We start from the raw sequence: 17,776 nt of genomic DNA, 5'->3' as shown, positions 1-17,776 counted from the left end.
ATAGAGTCTTTGTTCTCTACCCAGCCACTTGCTAGGAGCTAGAGTTATGCACTTGAATTGGCATGGGTAAAAAAACAAAATTCAGTTGACTCTAATCTTTAATTCAATTCAATTTGAATTCAGTTTTATTTATATAGCGCCAAATCATAACAACAGTAGCCTCAAGGCGCTTTATATTGTAGACCCTACAATAATACATACAGAGAAAATGACCCCCAATGAGCAAGTACTTTGGTGACAGTGGGAAAAAAAACTCCCTTTTAACAGGAAGAAACCTCCAGCAGAACCAGGCTCAGGAAGGGGCGGGGCCATCTGCTGCGACCGGTTGGGGTGAGAGAAGGAAGACAGGATAAAGACATGCTGTGGAAGAGAGACAGAGATTAATAACAGGTACGATTCAATGCAGAGAGGTCTGTTAATACATAGTGAGTGAAAAAGGTGACTGACTAATAGACCTCTCTGCATTGAATCATACCTGTTATTCTACTGTGTAATATAAAGCGCCTTGAGGCAACTGTTGTTGTAATTTGACGCTATATAAATAAAATTGAATTGAATTGAATTGAAAAGGAAAAACTCAGTGCATCATGGGAGTCCCCCAGCAGCATGTGCCTACTGCAGCATAACTAAGGGAGGATTCAGGGTCACCTGGTCCAGCCCTAACTATATGCTTTAGCAAAAAGGAAAGTTTTAAGCCTAATCTTAAAAGTGTCTGTCTCCCAAATCCAAACTGGAAGCAAGCTTCACAGCAGCCTTACTGGTAGGACAAAAGACCACACGCACATTTTTACGATTTCTTTCTGCAAAAATGCTACTAAAGAGGCACCATTTAAATCTTCAGGGATTCGAGGGCCTGTAAATCTGCTCTTGAAGAGGATACACAACCGTGGTCAACATCAGCAGCAGTCCCACATTCCCTAGATTAAGCAGAATATAAAAATCCCCCAATTATTTTTGCTAGAGCCATAACCAGATTAGACTGAAGTAGCTTTATATTAGTCACTGCTAATAATGATGTTTTATTGCACTTTAAGCAGCTCCAGTCTGAAACAAGCAGTTCTATCTCATGTCCCTTTCAAGCTTTCTCCCTGAAAGCCCACTATGTCCTGACTGGTTTCCCATTACCTGTCTTCTATAAACAGAGCTTCAGCTTGGGTTCAGAATTTTTGATTGTCACATTCTTGAGCAGGCAAATTTAAATTTGTGATTGCAATGAAAGAGCTGCAATTTTTGTATTAAATTAAATATTTAGATAGCACAGATGCATGTGTGTGAATCTGCATGACTCTATTTAAAGTCAAACTTTTGAGCCTTAGGATAAAAAGTGTTACCTACCTACACACAACTGAAGTATATGCCGAAGAGGAGTTTGCTGTTGTCAGTTGTTTTGCATTCTTTATTACGTGTTCACAGTCTTATGATAGCTGAGTGTTCACATCCTAGTATTGATATATTAAGACATGGGTGTTTCAGTTTCCACCGAGGAACAAGATTGAAAAGTAGTAACAAAATGCAGTCTGGTCACAAGTGTAAATAAGTTTCATTCTTCTGAGTAGAAACAAAGAACAATATCTCACGCATCATTTGTTTCAAGATCACCTCAAACGAATGTGATGCATATGAGGGAGGAGTCGACTTTTCAGAAAATGTTTTATCTTGCATCTTTAGTGTGCACAAGAAATTCTGCTGGATATTATATTACTTAAATGATGTATTGAGGAGGGCAACTAGCCAACTGATTCTGTTTCCATTTAAATGGGTAGAATTAAAAATATCTTTGTTATTTTTTTTATCTTCATATAATTATATTATAGCTCCTGTACTTATTATCACATAAGTCACACTTTCAAACATGTGAAAATGGAATAAAGTTCTCTTTGGTTTACTCGTGGAGAAAATGTCTGTTTATTTAGGGTAAATTAGTACATCAGACTGGACAGATTGAATGAAAACAAATATTTAAATGTTACACACTAAGTTACTACAATTAATTCATTAAAAATATCTTTCCTAAACGGTGTGCTTTCCTGTATTGTGTCCTTCTTCTGTGGAAAGCATGGAGATGCACCAGTCACTCAGAGGCAAGGCAAGGCAAGGCAAGTTTATTTGTATAGCACAATTCAACAACAAGGTGATTCAAAGTGCTTTACAGAGACATTAGAAACAAAAACAAATAAAAAGCATGATTTAAAATTGATTAAAACAAGCAAACAAACTAATTAACAAACAAACAAACAAACAAACAAAACAGTGTATAAAATGAGAGAAAGGAGTATGATAATACTCTTGCCCACTGACACGGAGAGGGAAGAATGGTTAGCTTAAATTAGTAGGTGCAATTTTTCTCAGACTAAAGTGACAGCTTTAGTAACAAAAAGCAAAACATCACCAGTGTTAATATACAAAATATTACATTTATATATTTGTATTTTCAGTAAACCCTGCTTATTATATCCAAGGGCAAGATGAGACTAAAAACAGCTCGCCCCACTGTCTTTGTGCATTGCACTGTGTTTAGAAAGCACATTTTCACTGCTAATATGCGCTATAAAATAGGATTGCACTCACAGTTATATGTAAAATAGTTTTATATGGTTGCAGAAAGAAACAGGTGCATTTCAGCCTGTGATTTTCCACAGCCTCTCTATTGTATATGTGGGTGTTACCCCTATTAAAACATAGTCCAGACCCAGCCTTTGGTGGACAGATGCAACAATCATTGACTCAACAGCAATGAATTCCTAACACAGCAATACTTAAATAGAAACAACAAATGCAGGTGTAACTCTTAATAAGGGGGAGATTACCTGTAAATACACTGATGCTGTTTTCGAAACAATGGCTATTTTCAATTTCAATCTATCACTGGGACAGATACAGCAGAAATTCGAGAAAGTGAGAATAGTTACACTAACTCAGCAATTCCCAAAGTCAAAAACGCTGAGGTCCACTAAAAACTAGAAAATCAAAGTACAGAAGAAAGTGATGTATTTTGCTAAAAATCTTATCTAAAAAAAACAACGTTAAGCCCATTGGATGATCCACATGCAGTGTTGGGAAGGTTACTTTTAAAATGTATTTCACTACAGATTACAGAATACATGCCCCAAAATGTATTTTGTAACATATTCCGTTACATTACTCAATGAGAGTAACGTATTCTGACTACTTTGGATTACTTAATATATTATCAAGCTTTTTACAACTACTTGAATGTGCAATTGTTGTGTGATTTATTCGTATTACTGAAGGTTACTCGCCATACCAATACCAACTAGATTTTTAAATCTTAATATAAATGAGTAAGTGAACATTAGGTAAGGCTGCACTTTTAGCAGCGATCTCGTATTAAAACGATTCTGCGCGTATATAAAACAAGTCTGAGGCTCCAAACCGTAGTAAAGGGACTAATACAGGGGTGGCCAACTCCAGGCCTCGAGAGCCGGCATCCTGCAGGTTTTTGATCTCACCCTGGGTCAACACACCTGAATCAAATGATTAGTTCATTACCAGGCTTCTGGAGAACTTCAAGACATGCTGAGGGGATCATTTAGCCATTTGAATCAGCTGTGTTGGATCAAGGACACATCTAAAACCTAAAGGACACCGGCTCTCGAGGCCTGGAGTTGGCCACCCCTGGGTTAATATGTTGGTTCCATGTCGGGCTTGTAGCCGAAAACTAGCTTTACTTTGTTGTGTGGGTCAACTTTGCTAGCGAGAGACAGAGAGAGGCGTTGAAAGGCTGCTCCAACGGAACTTATTGTCTTTGGAGGAAAACACGAACACAGTGTACAGTCGAGTCTTAATAGCTTACTTACAACTGGGCTACACTGCCCACGAGGCTGCATTCTTTCGGGCTATGCCTGGAACACTCTGCCTATTGCCTTTATATTAAATAATTTTTTGAACAATAATTTAAAAATAATATTTCTTCATGTCGTTATGTGGCCGCAAGTAGAGGTGACATGGGCCGTGACATTGAGACACAGCCATTAGAGCCTCTTAGTACGTGTTTTTTTTTTTGGGTTTCCACTGACGTGGAATTACCAAAAGATTGCATAGCCTAACATGTGAAACAGGAAAAGACCGCTGTGTGATCCTTTGTTGGTCGTGTATCTTGGTCTTCAAGTTTATATTATGGTTAAGCTGAGGACAGGAGATTCCTGGACTGAAGTTTCAATTTGTGCCCGTTTCTGTAGTTCAGATAGCAGATGGCTGCCCCTTCCAGGCCTGGTTCTGTTGGAGTTTTCTACCTGTTAAAGGGGAGTTTTTCTTTCCCACTGTTGCCAAGTGCTTCCTTGTTTGATTGGTGGTTTTCTCTGTATTATTGCAGTGTCTCCTTCATACAATGTAAAACATCTTCAGGTGAATGCTTTTGCAATTCAGCGTGATATAAATAAAATAAAACTAAATTGAACTATTTTCTTCCAACTGTTCTAACTGAAGGAAGAAGTCATCATGAAGTGCCTAAAACTGCAATTCCTCCAATGTCAACTCAAAGCTATTTCCACAAGTTGGGCAATCCACCCACAAACTGAGGTTAAAATGTTCAACTTAACAGCAATGAAAAGCAGGTTTAAAGATGGCACAGAAAGTGTTCGTCTTTATGCACTGTTTCCTACTTAACAACAGGCAGAGGAAGTTTTTTTTCTAATAACCCATCAATCCGGATGCTCAAGTTATGGTGCGGCTGCTTTGATTGACGAGTGTGCTGACACAGTTAGCTTTAGTCCAAAGCTGCAGGCTAGGCAATAACTTTGCTGACTGGAGTTATTGAACTCGTATTCTTTGTTTGTTTTTTTTGTTGGTCTGTGTCTTATAGAATATTTCAAAATAATTATCTGGCATGAAACTGATTGTCCAAGAAGTCTGTGCTTCAGGTTTGGTGAATGAAATTCGGGAATTTTATTATGTTACTCAGCACTAGTCAGCGGGTATCTGTGCGTTGCATCGATAGTTTATGCATGCAGTTATCTAAACAAACTGGCTAGCATTAGCTTATAACTTAGCCCTCTTATCTAAGTATGTTGCCAGTTTAGCAACAGTCAAATTGGTAAAACTGATGACATCTTTTACAGTGCCGAGAGAAAGAATGTGCCTTTTCCTAACTTCTCTTTTTTATTTTTACCCCCGACTGAAGAACATCTAAAGTAGGGGTGGGGGAATTCAGGCCTCAAGTAGGCAAAAGTGGAATATCACATTTTCAAAGTAGAGAAAGTAAGCCCCCCTCCACCACTGTTCACAACATGTCTTTGATAACCAAAGACAATTATATAAATCAGTCAAAATCTAGAGAGTAGTGATGTGTGGATATATCGATTCCTTCGATACCAATCATTTATGTTCTAGAATCGATTCTCACATTAAAATATCGATAGTTTAGTAATTTAGGGTAAATTTGTAGTTTATCATTAACAGGAACACAGTGGGAAGAACCTATTTCATTCGGATTGTCTAGACTGGAAGGAACTACTTCCTCTTCCGCCTTTCATAGTCATGAGCGAAATACGGCTGTATAAATGTGTCACGGCCCCTTGGTGTGCGCACTCACAATAATGGCTGGAGTCATGTGTGGACGTATTTTACATCCACAAACGTGGTTTGTGATACATGTGGCAAGAAAGTGAGGTGTTGTGGCAACACCACAAATTTGTCAAACACCTCAGAGTAAACCATCACAGAATACGACGAGCGTATGTTGAGGCGAACTGAAGAGGGGTTGGAAGAGGAGGAGTGGACAGGGACAGGTGCTGCTAGGGCGAGACAGACATCTCTCACGGAGTCCTTTAGTGCTGCAGGCAGGCAAGGTGTTCAAGTAGCACACAACTTCAGGTTTTTTATTTCTATATGATGAATTCTGCATTATTAGGTGATAAGAACAAGTAATCTGATGACCTGTAATCATTATGCTATAATTTGAGATACAATAAATAAAATATGTTTTTGTACAAAGTGTTGGTATCGGATCAGTATCGTCGATACCACCCTGAATTTTACTTGGTATCGGATCGGAAAGGAAATCAGTGGTATCGCACATCACTACTAGAGACAGTTATGTCTGTCCTGCAGGTTTTAGATATCACCCTGGGTCAACACAACTGAATCAAATGACTCGTTCATTACCAGGCCTCGGAAGACATGTTGAGGAGGTCATTTAACCTTTTAAATCAGCTGTGTTGGATCAAGGATGCATCTAAAACCTCTAGGACACCGGCCCTTGAGACCTGGAGTTCCCCACCAATGATCTAAAGAACTGCTGGCTTCACTTGTCAGTTAAGATCAGTGTTCATGATTCAACAACAATAAAGAAACCAAGTAAAAACAGCGCCTATGGGAAAGTTCCAAGGTGAAACAAACAATCAGACCTGGTGGTAGTGTGATGGTCTGGCTGCTTTGGAAGCTGGACGACTTGCTGTAATAGATGGAACCATAAATTCTGCTCTACCTGAAAAACCTAAAGGAGAATGTTGTCCATTCAATATTCATACAAATATCTTTCTACTTAAACTGAATTCAGATTCAAGTGAAATTCCATATATGCAGTTTTATTAGCTTTAAACCCTTGAAACATGTTGCTCACAAAAAAAAGTCAGTCAATAGCTGTGTTTGAAAACTTTATTTTGGTTAGGGGAATGTTTGTGCAAGACATTTTTTCCTGAAGGTTAGGCAAAAGTGGAATATCACATTTTCAAAGTAGAGAAAGTAAGCCCCCCCTCCACCACTGTTCACAACATGTCTTTGATAACCAAAGACAATTATATAAATCAGTCAAAATCTAGAGAGAGTTGTTATGTCTGCGCCCCAGTAAATATTGCCATCTGAATCAACTTAAAAGCTGAGCTACAACATCCTTAAGTAGATGTGATTCTTGATGCGGTTCTTGTACAATATTTCTGTATTTTAATGCATTTCCAGATTTCTGGGTAAAACCAGAACATTTGAGGTGCACTCTGCAGAAAGGAACGACTCACTCTAGATTTTTTTCTTTTCTTTTTTTTAAAGTCATTTAGTTTTTGTTTTGTTTGTTTTTTCCTCTGTCTTTTTCCTTTTTTTAAATAAATGCGCATTTCACATCGGTACGTTTACTTCACACGACTTTATTGAACCCCAGCAGCTTTTTGTTAGGTCACCAGGTTGCTGCTCATTAACAAGCTTTTACAGGCTTTCAGCCAGAGTGGTTAGAGAGGGACTTCTGGTCACTTTGGTCAGTGAGTCAGCAGCAAACAGTTCACACATCCTGACAGTGTTTGGGAATCGTGGCACACTCCAGGACTTCAGTCCATGACACAGTATCAGTAGTTATACTAAGCAGCTTGGTCCCCCCCATCAGAGATCAACTTTGTGCACCTCTGTCAGCATGCACACCTGTGTGCAAGTACCCAAGCTTAACATACACGCAAGCACTCAGTCTCACTCACACACACACACACACACTTCTCCATACTACACCCAGTGGAGGCACTTCATATGAAACTGCAGAACCTGACTGTGGTGGGCTGTAACGAGGCAGTTCAACATTAACAGGGCGGGTCTGTCTAATCCTTTAGTGTTTTCACCCAGTCAACTTAATGTTAAAGAAACTCAAACAGGCTTGGAAGGTCTTTAGGCCACAGTGGGTCAGACTTCACTCTGCCACCTTGAATACTGGTCAGTTTTAATTCATTAATACATAATCTTCTTTAAAATTTGGCTCGTAAGACATACAAACAGCCAAACATACCTGCATTTGACTGGTGACAACTTTCACCCATCAAATAAATAGGAACTTGTTTCACTGATACAGCCCATATCATCACCACAGACACACAGACACACACACAGACACACACACACACACACACACACACAGATCATACGTGTGTGTCAAGATTTAATTTAATAGCAGCTTCAGGGGGCAGGCACATCAAAACTGAGAGCCAGAAAAAAACAAAACAAAAAAAAAAAAACTAAAAACCTAAACTAAAAAGTAATTTAAAAAAAAAAAAAAAAAAAAAAAACTGCCATTAAGTACAAAGACTGAACTCCAGAAAAGCTACAGCTTGTAAGAGAATTGTCTCTTTGAAGATTTATCTTGCAATTCTTTCTCCCTTTTAATCTGTACGATGTTCTGAGAACAATCCAGTTAGGAAAAAAAGAACTGCTGTTGTGAAAGACATTAAAGCAATGATGCAAACCTATTGCCTGCATCAATATGTCACCTATGGCACCTAATGTGAAAATACCTATGGCTTCAGGATGCAGTGGTCCAAAAAATAAATTAAACTATGAGGATATTACATGTAACAACTAAAAACAGTTCAAATACCTTAAAATAACTGCTACATCCCTGGGCTAAATACCTATTAAATCTGCTATCAAGTCATTTTTTTCTCCACTATCCTAAATCCTTAGATAGGCAACATTTCAGACAGAAGGATGAGGGCTTTATAATCTGGGATGAGTAGCATTATTACCTTAAGGCAATATCATCCATTCCTACTGCCTGTCCATGTTAACACCTCCCAAATAATCCAACATTAGCTTTAAACAGGGAAACCAAAGTTCAGGGGCAAAAAACAACAACAACAACAACAACAAGGAAAAAAAAAACAAACAAACAACCTTCCTCACAGCCATACAAGTTGTGATCCTGGCAAAGAAACTGTTAAAGTAGACTATAACTAGTGTGTCATTTAAGGCTTTTTCCAGAAGGCTTGAGGTTAATACAGCAACACAAGCCCAGACAACATCAACTATGGTACATCTAGTACAACATGACCTGCATTACATGTTCTTAGTTCTTTCTCTGTAGGTCACAGAAATACGACACGTGGTAAGGCCGGTGACAAGTAGATGAACAACTGACCACAAGCCCCACAGAAAAGGAAACATCCACGCCACATCAATTCACTTGCATTACAGTAGTAAAATGGTGACAACCTGTGCTCAAGGGAAATGACATTTTCCCCGGTAGCATGAGCTGACGTACTTGCATGCATGCACATGATCAGTTTACCTTTCACATACAGACACGCTCAGTTTAAAGTAATGGGACCCATTCTGTTTCACATTGCCTAAAGATTAACATGTGGGGAGCTAATGAGACTTTCTGCCCCTGTTCCAAATGTTAAGCATGACATTTAAAAGCAAATTCTATGATTCAAGTAAGACAATGTACAGAAATGCAAAAACAACAACAAAAAAGAAACATTTAAAAAGAACTCCCACACAACAAGAATCTCAGAAATGGAGAAGGTTACCGATTTTGCTAGTTCTGGCAGGGTTTTTTTTTTTCTTCCTTAAAAACAAACAAACAAAAAAAAACATCCCACCAAGAGCAATATCAAAAATCACCTGGACCACCAACAATATCGTTCAGAAGCCATGTTAGTATTCCTGATAGGGAAGCTCTGGCTAACACCCAGACCCCTTTACAAATGTACACTGCAGCTATGGGATTGAGCACTGTCAACAGTCCTAATAATTGCATATACAAGTAACCCCCATTCAAATGGATCAAAGCTGTTAGGAAGATAAATAATTGCAAATAAAAACATTACACAAAAGACATCCTATTCTATCTTGCCTCTGGGCAGTTCTAAGGCCACACATGCTAATAAAAGTTGAGTTGTTCCATGTCAACCTATGAAAAGCACTGTGACAATCATAAGGCAAGCATAGTCTCAGCTGCAAATTAACATTTCTGAACACCATAGATATATGAACAAACAGCAGCACATCTGTGCCAGAGATAAAACAGTCGACAACGATCTCAAAAACCCTTCATCTGCAACAAGTACGACATGGCTTAAGACCTGAGGAATACTTTGAAACATCACACCTGGTGGGTCTCCAAATCAAGCTCTGAAGCAATGCAATTTAACTGCTCACTTTGAAGGTTTTAAAGAGTAAAATACAGAAGCTGAAAGCAGCTGTAGACCAGAACAAAAACAAAATTCAGTACACGCCACATGGGCATCAACGCACATTTAACAGTAGCCTGGGCGATGAGCATGGACTGCTCCGCTGCTGCCAGGTTCCTGAACTTGGCTCCTGGCGGACCTGTGTATATTCCCCATTGCATCCACATTCTGCTCCTGAAAGCTGGGCATCTGAAAATCCCCACCTAAGAAATCCACATTCTGCATCAGCTCTGACTGGTCATTAGGACCCTCCTTCCCTGGCCTATACTTTGCCCCTGGGATTCTGTCTCTGGAAGCAGCAGCCTGCCCTCCCTGGAAAGCCACTGAGAGGTCTTGAGGGCCATTGTTTCCTGCTGTTGCTTGAACGCTGCTCCACGGTGGCTTCATGTAGTGGCCATTAATGTAAGGCATAGAACTTGCTGGGCATTTAACAGGGGATGAGGGTTGCGGTTTTTCTGCAGGATGATTTAGGGGAAAGCTCTGTGCACTGTTTGGTAGCTTGTGGCTGTAGGAGAGGTTTCTGGAGGGGAAAGCACACTCAGCTGGAGGTTCCATCCTTGGATTCTTGCAAGGATTGGCCCCCTCAGGAGGCTGCTGCATGTGGGCTAACTGATGCTGAGCCCAGGAGCGCTGCTGCTGCAGCTGCTGAAGCTGCTGAAAATGTTGCTGCTGCTGCTGTTGTTTCTGCTGATGTAAATGGTGCTGAAGCTGCTGCTGCGCCACCTTCTCAGGGTTGGTGTGAAAAGCAGGTACACTATTAGCAGCAGCTATACTCTGCTGTGAATTGAGAGAAACGCTGGGAGCTTGGGCTGCAGCTTTGTCTGGTGGTCCCACCATGAGGCTGCTGGGTACATTGCCCAGAGCTGGGTGGTGAGAGGACACCCTTGAGCTGGCATTGATGAGCAGGTTGCGGCTAATGGGGCTGGGGTTTGCAATCTGTCCCTCACAGACTGAGGTGGTGCCCATACCGGCCCGAGCCTGACACAGTTGGTTGATTTGGTGCACAATGATGCTCAGGTCACCGGGTCTGTTCTGATGCAGGCTGGCTGCCATGGACAGTGGGATGGTGGAGGTAGATACAGTTATATTTGGTGGGGCATCTGGGTCAGGGAGCTTCTGCGGCCCATAAGGTCCCAGTCGGGCTTGCTGGGGGCAATTAGGCATGGTAGGAGGGCCTGCAGCAACAGCCTGGGGAAGGGCCTGCGACCCAACTAGCCCCTGGGTGTGCTGCATGCTCGGGAGCTGAGATCCATCAGATATGTGGCGCAGATCCTGAGTCACTCCTTGCTGTGAATGTAAAGCTTGTGGAGGAGCCACCTGATGCTTTAGTGACTGCAGATGAGAAAGATGCTGCTGTGGTACAACTGACGAACATGACTGGCCCTGCTGTGGCTGCTGCTGCACAGTCTGTGTGTGAGGGAGGCTCTGCTGTCTCTGCATACCCTGTGGGTGAGCCAATCTCTGCTGCTGTGGCGCCTGAATCTGGGACAAGCTCTGTTGCTGCTGGAGAGCTTGTGAACGAGCCATATTCCTTTGCTGTAAAGCTTGTGGGTGAGGCTGCTGCAAAGCCATTGGATGAGTCAAACGGTGCTGTTGCTGTAGTGCTTGAGGGTGAACCAAGTTTTGCTTCTGGAGTGCAGACTGAGACGGACCCTGTAGGTGAGGAGCAGGCTGAGGATGGTTTAAAGTGCTTTCAGTGGTGTAGGGCCCACTGTGAGGGTTCATGACTGAATTATGTAGTTGTCGGGTGTGGCTAGTGTCTGAGTTTTTGACAGGTGCACAGAGGACAGCCAGCAGGCCCCCACTGGTGCCGACCTGAGAGGAGTAGGGACTCTGGCGTTGGTTGGACAAGGATGTGTCAAGCCCGTTGACTGTGCGACGAATGTGCTTCTTTTGAGGTACTTTGACGCTGCTCGGGAAGATCTGGATGGTCAAAGGGTTGTTGGCAACTTTCTTAGCATAGGCATCCAACTCTGCTGGGGTTGGATAGCTGGCAGATCTCATTTTCTGTGTAGTTTCCCCTGCAAGATGTGCAAAATCAGAAAAAAAAAAAAAAAAAAGCACATTCTTAGAAAATAACACCAACTGGGATTTCACATAGCACAAAACTTTATAGAGAAACATGCTGTCAGCCTGCAGTTATACAAGTTCTTCAATGCAAACTGGCGGTAAAAAACAAGGTGACCGGCTCTTAGGGGAAACTTTAAAACATCTTCTGTCTACAGCAGGGGTGGAGAACTCCAGGCCTCAAGGGCTGGTGTCCTGCAGGTTTTAGATGTGCTCTGTTTAGACCTAGACCAAACAGTATTGTTTGACAGATGGCCGTTAATATAAAGACTTCGGACTTTACGTTTCCCAATTTTTGCTTTAAGTTATTTTGTTATTTACATAATAATGTAAATAGCCTAATAATGATCCTTATTGCTGTTTAAGAGAGGAGCGGTGCTTCAAAGGATAGTTGCAGATTTGTCAGAATCTGCAGATTATACAGTACAAATAATATGTTCACGTTTCTCCAACAATGTCTTCCCAACAGTTTCACTGACATCTACACTGGATGGCCAGGAAGCGCTCGTTCGCGATGTCTTCTCGGGCGCTTCTCTGGAGCTGATAATTGCCGTCTGTCTTGTGTCGGTGACATAAAAGACGGATTTAATGCGACATGACCGTTCAAACAGCAGTTGCTTTCTAAAACATCGGATATGTATCGGATTCAGTACCACATACGAAAGTGACCCAGATCGGATTTGTGCCGTTCACACTGTCATACCATGATCGGATATGGGTCGCATAGGGTCAAAAAAAAAACAAAAAACAAAAATCAGATTTGATGCGCTTTCGCCTGCAGTGTGAACGTAGCCTAAATGACCTCCTCAACATGTCTTGAAGTTCTCCAGAGGCTGGTAATGAGCTAATCACTTGATTGAGGTGTGTTGACCCAGGGTGAGATCTAAAACCTGCAGGACACCAGCTCTTGAGGCCTGGAGTTCACCCACCCCTGGTCTATAGTATAGAGTTTTGAAAATGTGTTTGGTGGGGGTCTTTGTTAATAGCCAAAACTGTAACATTTACAAAAATACACAGAAGTTACACAGTTATCTATGCACTCATATTTTCTAAAGCTGCCAAGTGGACCAGATTTCAATAATACTGGGCTTAAAAAAAACAACAAAAAAACAAAAAACAAAACAACCACCCTATACAAGTCTCCCCATTATCAGAAACCCAAAATAGTCAGACCCCAGAACCCATGGACATCCCCATTCAAGTTGTTGCAGCCACCTTTCAGTTGCTTCTTGTTCTGGTTTTTCTGCATTTATTATCCATTTGCTCTGAGGTTCTGTCCGGTCAGTTATTCACCATTTGTCAGACAGGGCAGGTCCCTTTGCTCAGATGAAGCCAAATGCTGCGAAACTGATCAGACAGTACTTCACCTTGCACACAGTAGCAGACTGTAGCTGGCTATGATTATGCACGTTCTGCTCTGGAATCTTTTGTAAACCAGAGAGCCAGGTGACAAACAAAGACTAACTAAGATTAACTGCCACAAAGTAAATATGCTAACATTCACTGGGTTATTTAGTAAAGTAGGTTTTTGGTTTTTGTCCATACTCATCCTGCTGCAATATAGCCACAAACACCATCTTATTCTGTGGGAAATGCCACATAAATTCAGAGGTTTTCAATAATTTGCCATCATTTGTGCACCCAAACTAGCCTCAAACAAAATCCACTTCACTTACGGTAATGTTCTGAACAGATGTTGAATATTTAACTGCATTTTAAAAGCCGGAAGCATGGACACAAGTCAACTGCTTTTTAAAATCAGTTGTCTAAAACTTACTGGTAATTTTTATCCTTTACATATTTTCTGCATTGCTCTAGAAGGTCATCCCACTACGAGTTTCAGATCCTCAGTGATTAGATATTTTATACAACTAAACTTTAGTGTCATTTAAATCTTTGGAAATTGTGGATGTCGTGTTTACAAAACAGCTTGACTAGTATGACAAGTCAAAAGAAACACCACAACATGATAAAAGACGGCACTTACATTTTGGAGGTCCAGTGTTCATCTGCGTGCGGGAAAGTAGTCTGATGGTAGGCTTAACTGATGCTGGCAGGCGGGCCAGCATGTCACTCTTCAACTAATGCAGCACGGGACACCTTTTCCTCACCATACTGGGGGACAAACAGAGCAGGTCAAAGTCAGCCGTTGACACACACATACTTAGATTGGTGTGAAAATACTTTGGCATCACTGATTTTCACAGTTCAGTTTGACCTTTTGCAAATGGCATCTTGTAATAAAGAGAAACCATGGCTCTGTATAAGCTCACTGTGTACACACTGCAGGCAGCAAGGAGCTGAGATGGAGATGAACAAAGCAGCACAGTTGTAGAGTGATGGCAGACTGTAAGCCAGCCAGCTTTCTGTGTCAAGCTAAGAATGTGCCAAAATGTTTTAGCAGCAAATCAGAAAATTTAAAAAAAAAAAAAAAATTGGGGAAAAGCAAAGAGCCATGCTTACAACACAATCTAAAACTTTTATTTTAAATATTTCATCATAATGCAGAGGTACAGAACCAGTGACATAAAGAATTGTTTTAAATAAGGAAAACAAACACAATGCCATTTTTTCTTCCTTTTGTCCTTTTAGAATTACTTACTTTCATCTTCTCCAGTAATACAAACATATTTCATACAAGCCATTCTTTAACATCTCACTGTTATATCCCCTTCTTGACTGTCAATTATATCAGCAATACGCTAGCTTCACTTTTCAGAACTGGAAGCTGTGAGTCCACACAGACACACCTCATATTCAGAACTGTGCAAAAGCCTTGAAGTAACTCTCATTTCTTTACAATTTTCTTCAACAGATCTAGGCTTTGTTTTTTGTGTGGCACAGAGCAATAATTTTCCAAGTTTTCTTAATGTCTTTCAAGGTTCTATTTGGACATTGGTGGCTTTTTCACTCATTTTCTGTTCAGTTCTTGTACCTTACCATTTTCATAAGAATGTTTTTTATGTTTAGAGGGGGAGAAAAGGCTGAGGGATGCCAAATTACATAGAAACCACACTGAAAATCAGTGGCAACAAATCATAATTGAGGTTCTGTCATGGTTTGGAGCTGCATTCAGTCACGCTGGTGGAGATCTTTTCAAAATTGATAGATTCATGAATATAGAAATGTACCATCAGATTTTGATACACCATGCGGCACAAACATCTGACTGTCCACAGCTTTGTGTAGTAAACGCATACCCTGATTTAAAAAAAACAAAACCACAGACAGTGGAACACCATCAGTCATGGACTGGCCTCGTCAGAGTCTGGACATCAACACTGAAGCAGCGTGGAATCATCTCAAAACCAAACAGCAGACAGCAAACATCCAAAGAAGGGCTTTGAATGTTCTTCAAGAAGCCTGGAGAACCATTCTTGAAGACTGGCAAGTTACAAGACAGCTACCTAAGAAGTCAGGCTGGTGGTCATAACCAAATATTTACTTTAAAGCTTGTTATAAAATACAAACTGTGATTTTGCCTTACATATTGCATTTCTTTTTATTTCTGGATATTAATTGCTGCACCTAGTTCCATTTTCCTCACTCCATAAAAAGGAATTGGAAGGCAGTCTTCAGACTTTTCTGTAATATTGCATAGTTATATATGCTGTGGTTTAAAGTGTCACTGAAACCTCTGACTTCATGTTAACTCAAATAAATATATTTTAAAGGAGTTTTTTTAAGATTTGAAATAAGACAACAATTAAGAAAATAGATTAATGGAATCTTAATGGAATTAAGATTAATTGAGAATATAAAGATTTTGAGAACTGCAGCAGAATTCCTTTCTCAGCTCCTCCACTGAGAGGGAAGAGGAAGGGATCTGTTAAGAAGCACAAATGCCGAATCATCCTCCATTTTGCAGTTTATGATTCATCACGAGTTAACCGTCTGAACAGTGGAAGTTAAGATTGACTTGTTATTCAGGATAGGAAAGACAAACCAGTTATAAACTATACAATCCATAGAAACTGTAGGCCTTTTAGTGTGCTCACTGACTTTATTCAGTGACATATTTATGATTATACACACAAACAAGTCTGTCTACAGTGTTCAGACCCAAAATATAAAGCAGTTAGTTACTAAGCCAGTGTAACCCTAATTTTTAAACAATCAGGAATCAATAAAACATTATCAGCACTCATCCTTCCTTACCACAAAGGTGCGTTTATTTTGGCACAATTTCCCCGAGGTTTCAGATGAAGTCTCCTGCTGAGAAATGGTGTTTGTGTCAGATGCCAGACACCAGGCTTTTCTACTTAATCTTAATTAAAATGCATTGGGCTACACATCGACGCTTCAGTCCTAGCTGTATATATATATATATAAAACACACACACACTTATTTTACCCTCTGTACCCAACCTTTCAAACATACACCAGCTAAAGCTGTCTTCCTAAGGCTGAACCGCTTTCTTGGAGTGGTCTTACAGCGGGAGAGGTGAACTTTCTGACAGCCAGTCTGCAGCTAGGTAACGTTAGCCATCTGTCTAACAATCCAGTCTCAACCTGCTGCAGTTTTAAACAGCTAGCTAACGCCTGTAGCCTTCAATAAATCACCCCGGACGATTCCAGTGGCCAAACACCATGTGAACCCCAAGCAGAACCGGACACCTTCAGAAAACTGATGTTAAATCGTTCAAAAGGTTACCACAAGTCAAGCACCACAGTAAATAAGGAGCCTCTTTGTGCTTATTGTGAACAGGCCAGCTGGTTAGCAAACTTTAGCTTCTCGTTGACGGAAAGCACCGACGTGACCTGTGTTAAAAAGAGCGATACTTACTCCTCAGGAATCTTTGAGTAAGGAAACTTCATTTTGTGGCGACATAACGTTGATAAGGATTGTAATCAGCGTGTCAGCTCTTCGTGCTGCTGTCTGCTAAAGCAGCATCATCTGTCGGACATGCGCAAACAGACAGGACCCCTTTTCTGCATTTAAGGCATCGACGGTGAACGCCTGTCCATTAATCCACCACAGATGAGACGCTATTAAAGCCCAAAAGCGTCATTTTATCATAAATTTATCACAGATTATATAAACTTTAAGAGATCTGGTTATTCTGCTTGGGTGTTCCTGTCAGCCTTATATTTAGGCGGACGCAGCAGCAGTTTGGGACAAATGTTAACAGTTGGTCACGTACTTATCACCTGGCATGATTTGGATTTTCTGAAGTGGTGGCATGAAAAAAAACTTCCACAAAAAGCAAGTTTTTTTAATATAGTGAATTAAACTAAAAAGTAACACTTAGTGTAAAAAACATTTTGGCCAACGGAACTAAAAATTCAATCAAACGAAAAAATAAATAAATAAATGAAAAACAGATAAAAAAATGGTTTTGTGGTTTGTCAAATTTTCCAGCACAAGCAGACCGAAGAGACATTAATGCAGACGGTTAACCTGACTGGGATGACTGTGTGACAAGAATTTGTAAGATTTAGGAGGTTTAGATAAGCACATTATTAAAATAATAGTATCTGGCACCACTAATATTTTGAAGAAAAAAAATTAAATTCACACTAAAACTAATCAAAACTCAAACCAACTGATCCCTCCGGGGAAATAACAGAAACTTAACTGAATTTACTAATATACAATTAAAAATCACATAGAAAATAAAACTGATGAAAAACAGAATACTACTGCACAATTACTCTGGTGAGAAGTAAAACAGGAAACAACTGAGAAAGATTTGAGTTTAAAGCTTCAAACAAACTCAGATAAGGTTATTTTAAGTTACTTTATGATTCTAAATTGGTGGCCAGTTTAGAATCAGAAATTAGCCTAACCTCATCGTTGGACTACA

General features: G+C 40.3%; 1 protein-coding gene across 3 annotated transcripts; it reads right to left on the bottom strand.

Moving 5' to 3' along the window:
* Nucleotides 1-7,081: 7,081 nt before the first annotated feature.
* LOC147315151 (protein FAM222B-like) lies at nucleotides 7,082-17,005 on the bottom strand. Of its 3 annotated transcripts, none has more exons than XM_086262412.1 (4): nucleotides 16,756-17,005; nucleotides 16,128-16,184; nucleotides 13,957-14,084; nucleotides 7,082-11,923 (listed from the first exon to the last, which is right to left on the bottom strand). In XM_086262412.1, the coding sequence occupies exons 3-4, from the start codon at nucleotides 14,036-14,038 to the stop codon at nucleotides 9,969-9,971; spliced, it is 2,037 nt and encodes a 678-aa protein (XP_086118538.1). In that variant the 5' UTR covers nucleotides 14,039-14,084; nucleotides 16,128-16,184; nucleotides 16,756-17,005; the 3' UTR covers nucleotides 7,082-9,968. The 3 variants fall into 3 exon arrangements, with proteins under 3 accessions (XP_086118538.1, XP_086118539.1, XP_086118537.1); XM_086262413.1 differs by having other exon boundaries at nucleotides 16,128-16,181; XM_086262411.1 differs by lacking the exon at nucleotides 16,128-16,184.
* Between the last annotated feature and the right edge of the window lie 771 nt (nucleotides 17,006-17,776).

Source organism: Aulonocara sp. 'chitande type north' Nkhata Bay, linkage group LG14, assembly GCF_057382095.1.
Source record: "Aulonocara sp. 'chitande type north' Nkhata Bay isolate Kocher_YH1m ecotype deep benthic linkage group LG14, A_spYH_male_GT1.1, whole genome shotgun sequence".
Taxonomy (NCBI): Eukaryota; Metazoa; Chordata; class Actinopteri; order Cichliformes; family Cichlidae; genus Aulonocara; species Aulonocara sp. 'chitande type north' Nkhata Bay.
This window is presented reverse-complemented; position numbering and strand designations above follow the sequence as displayed.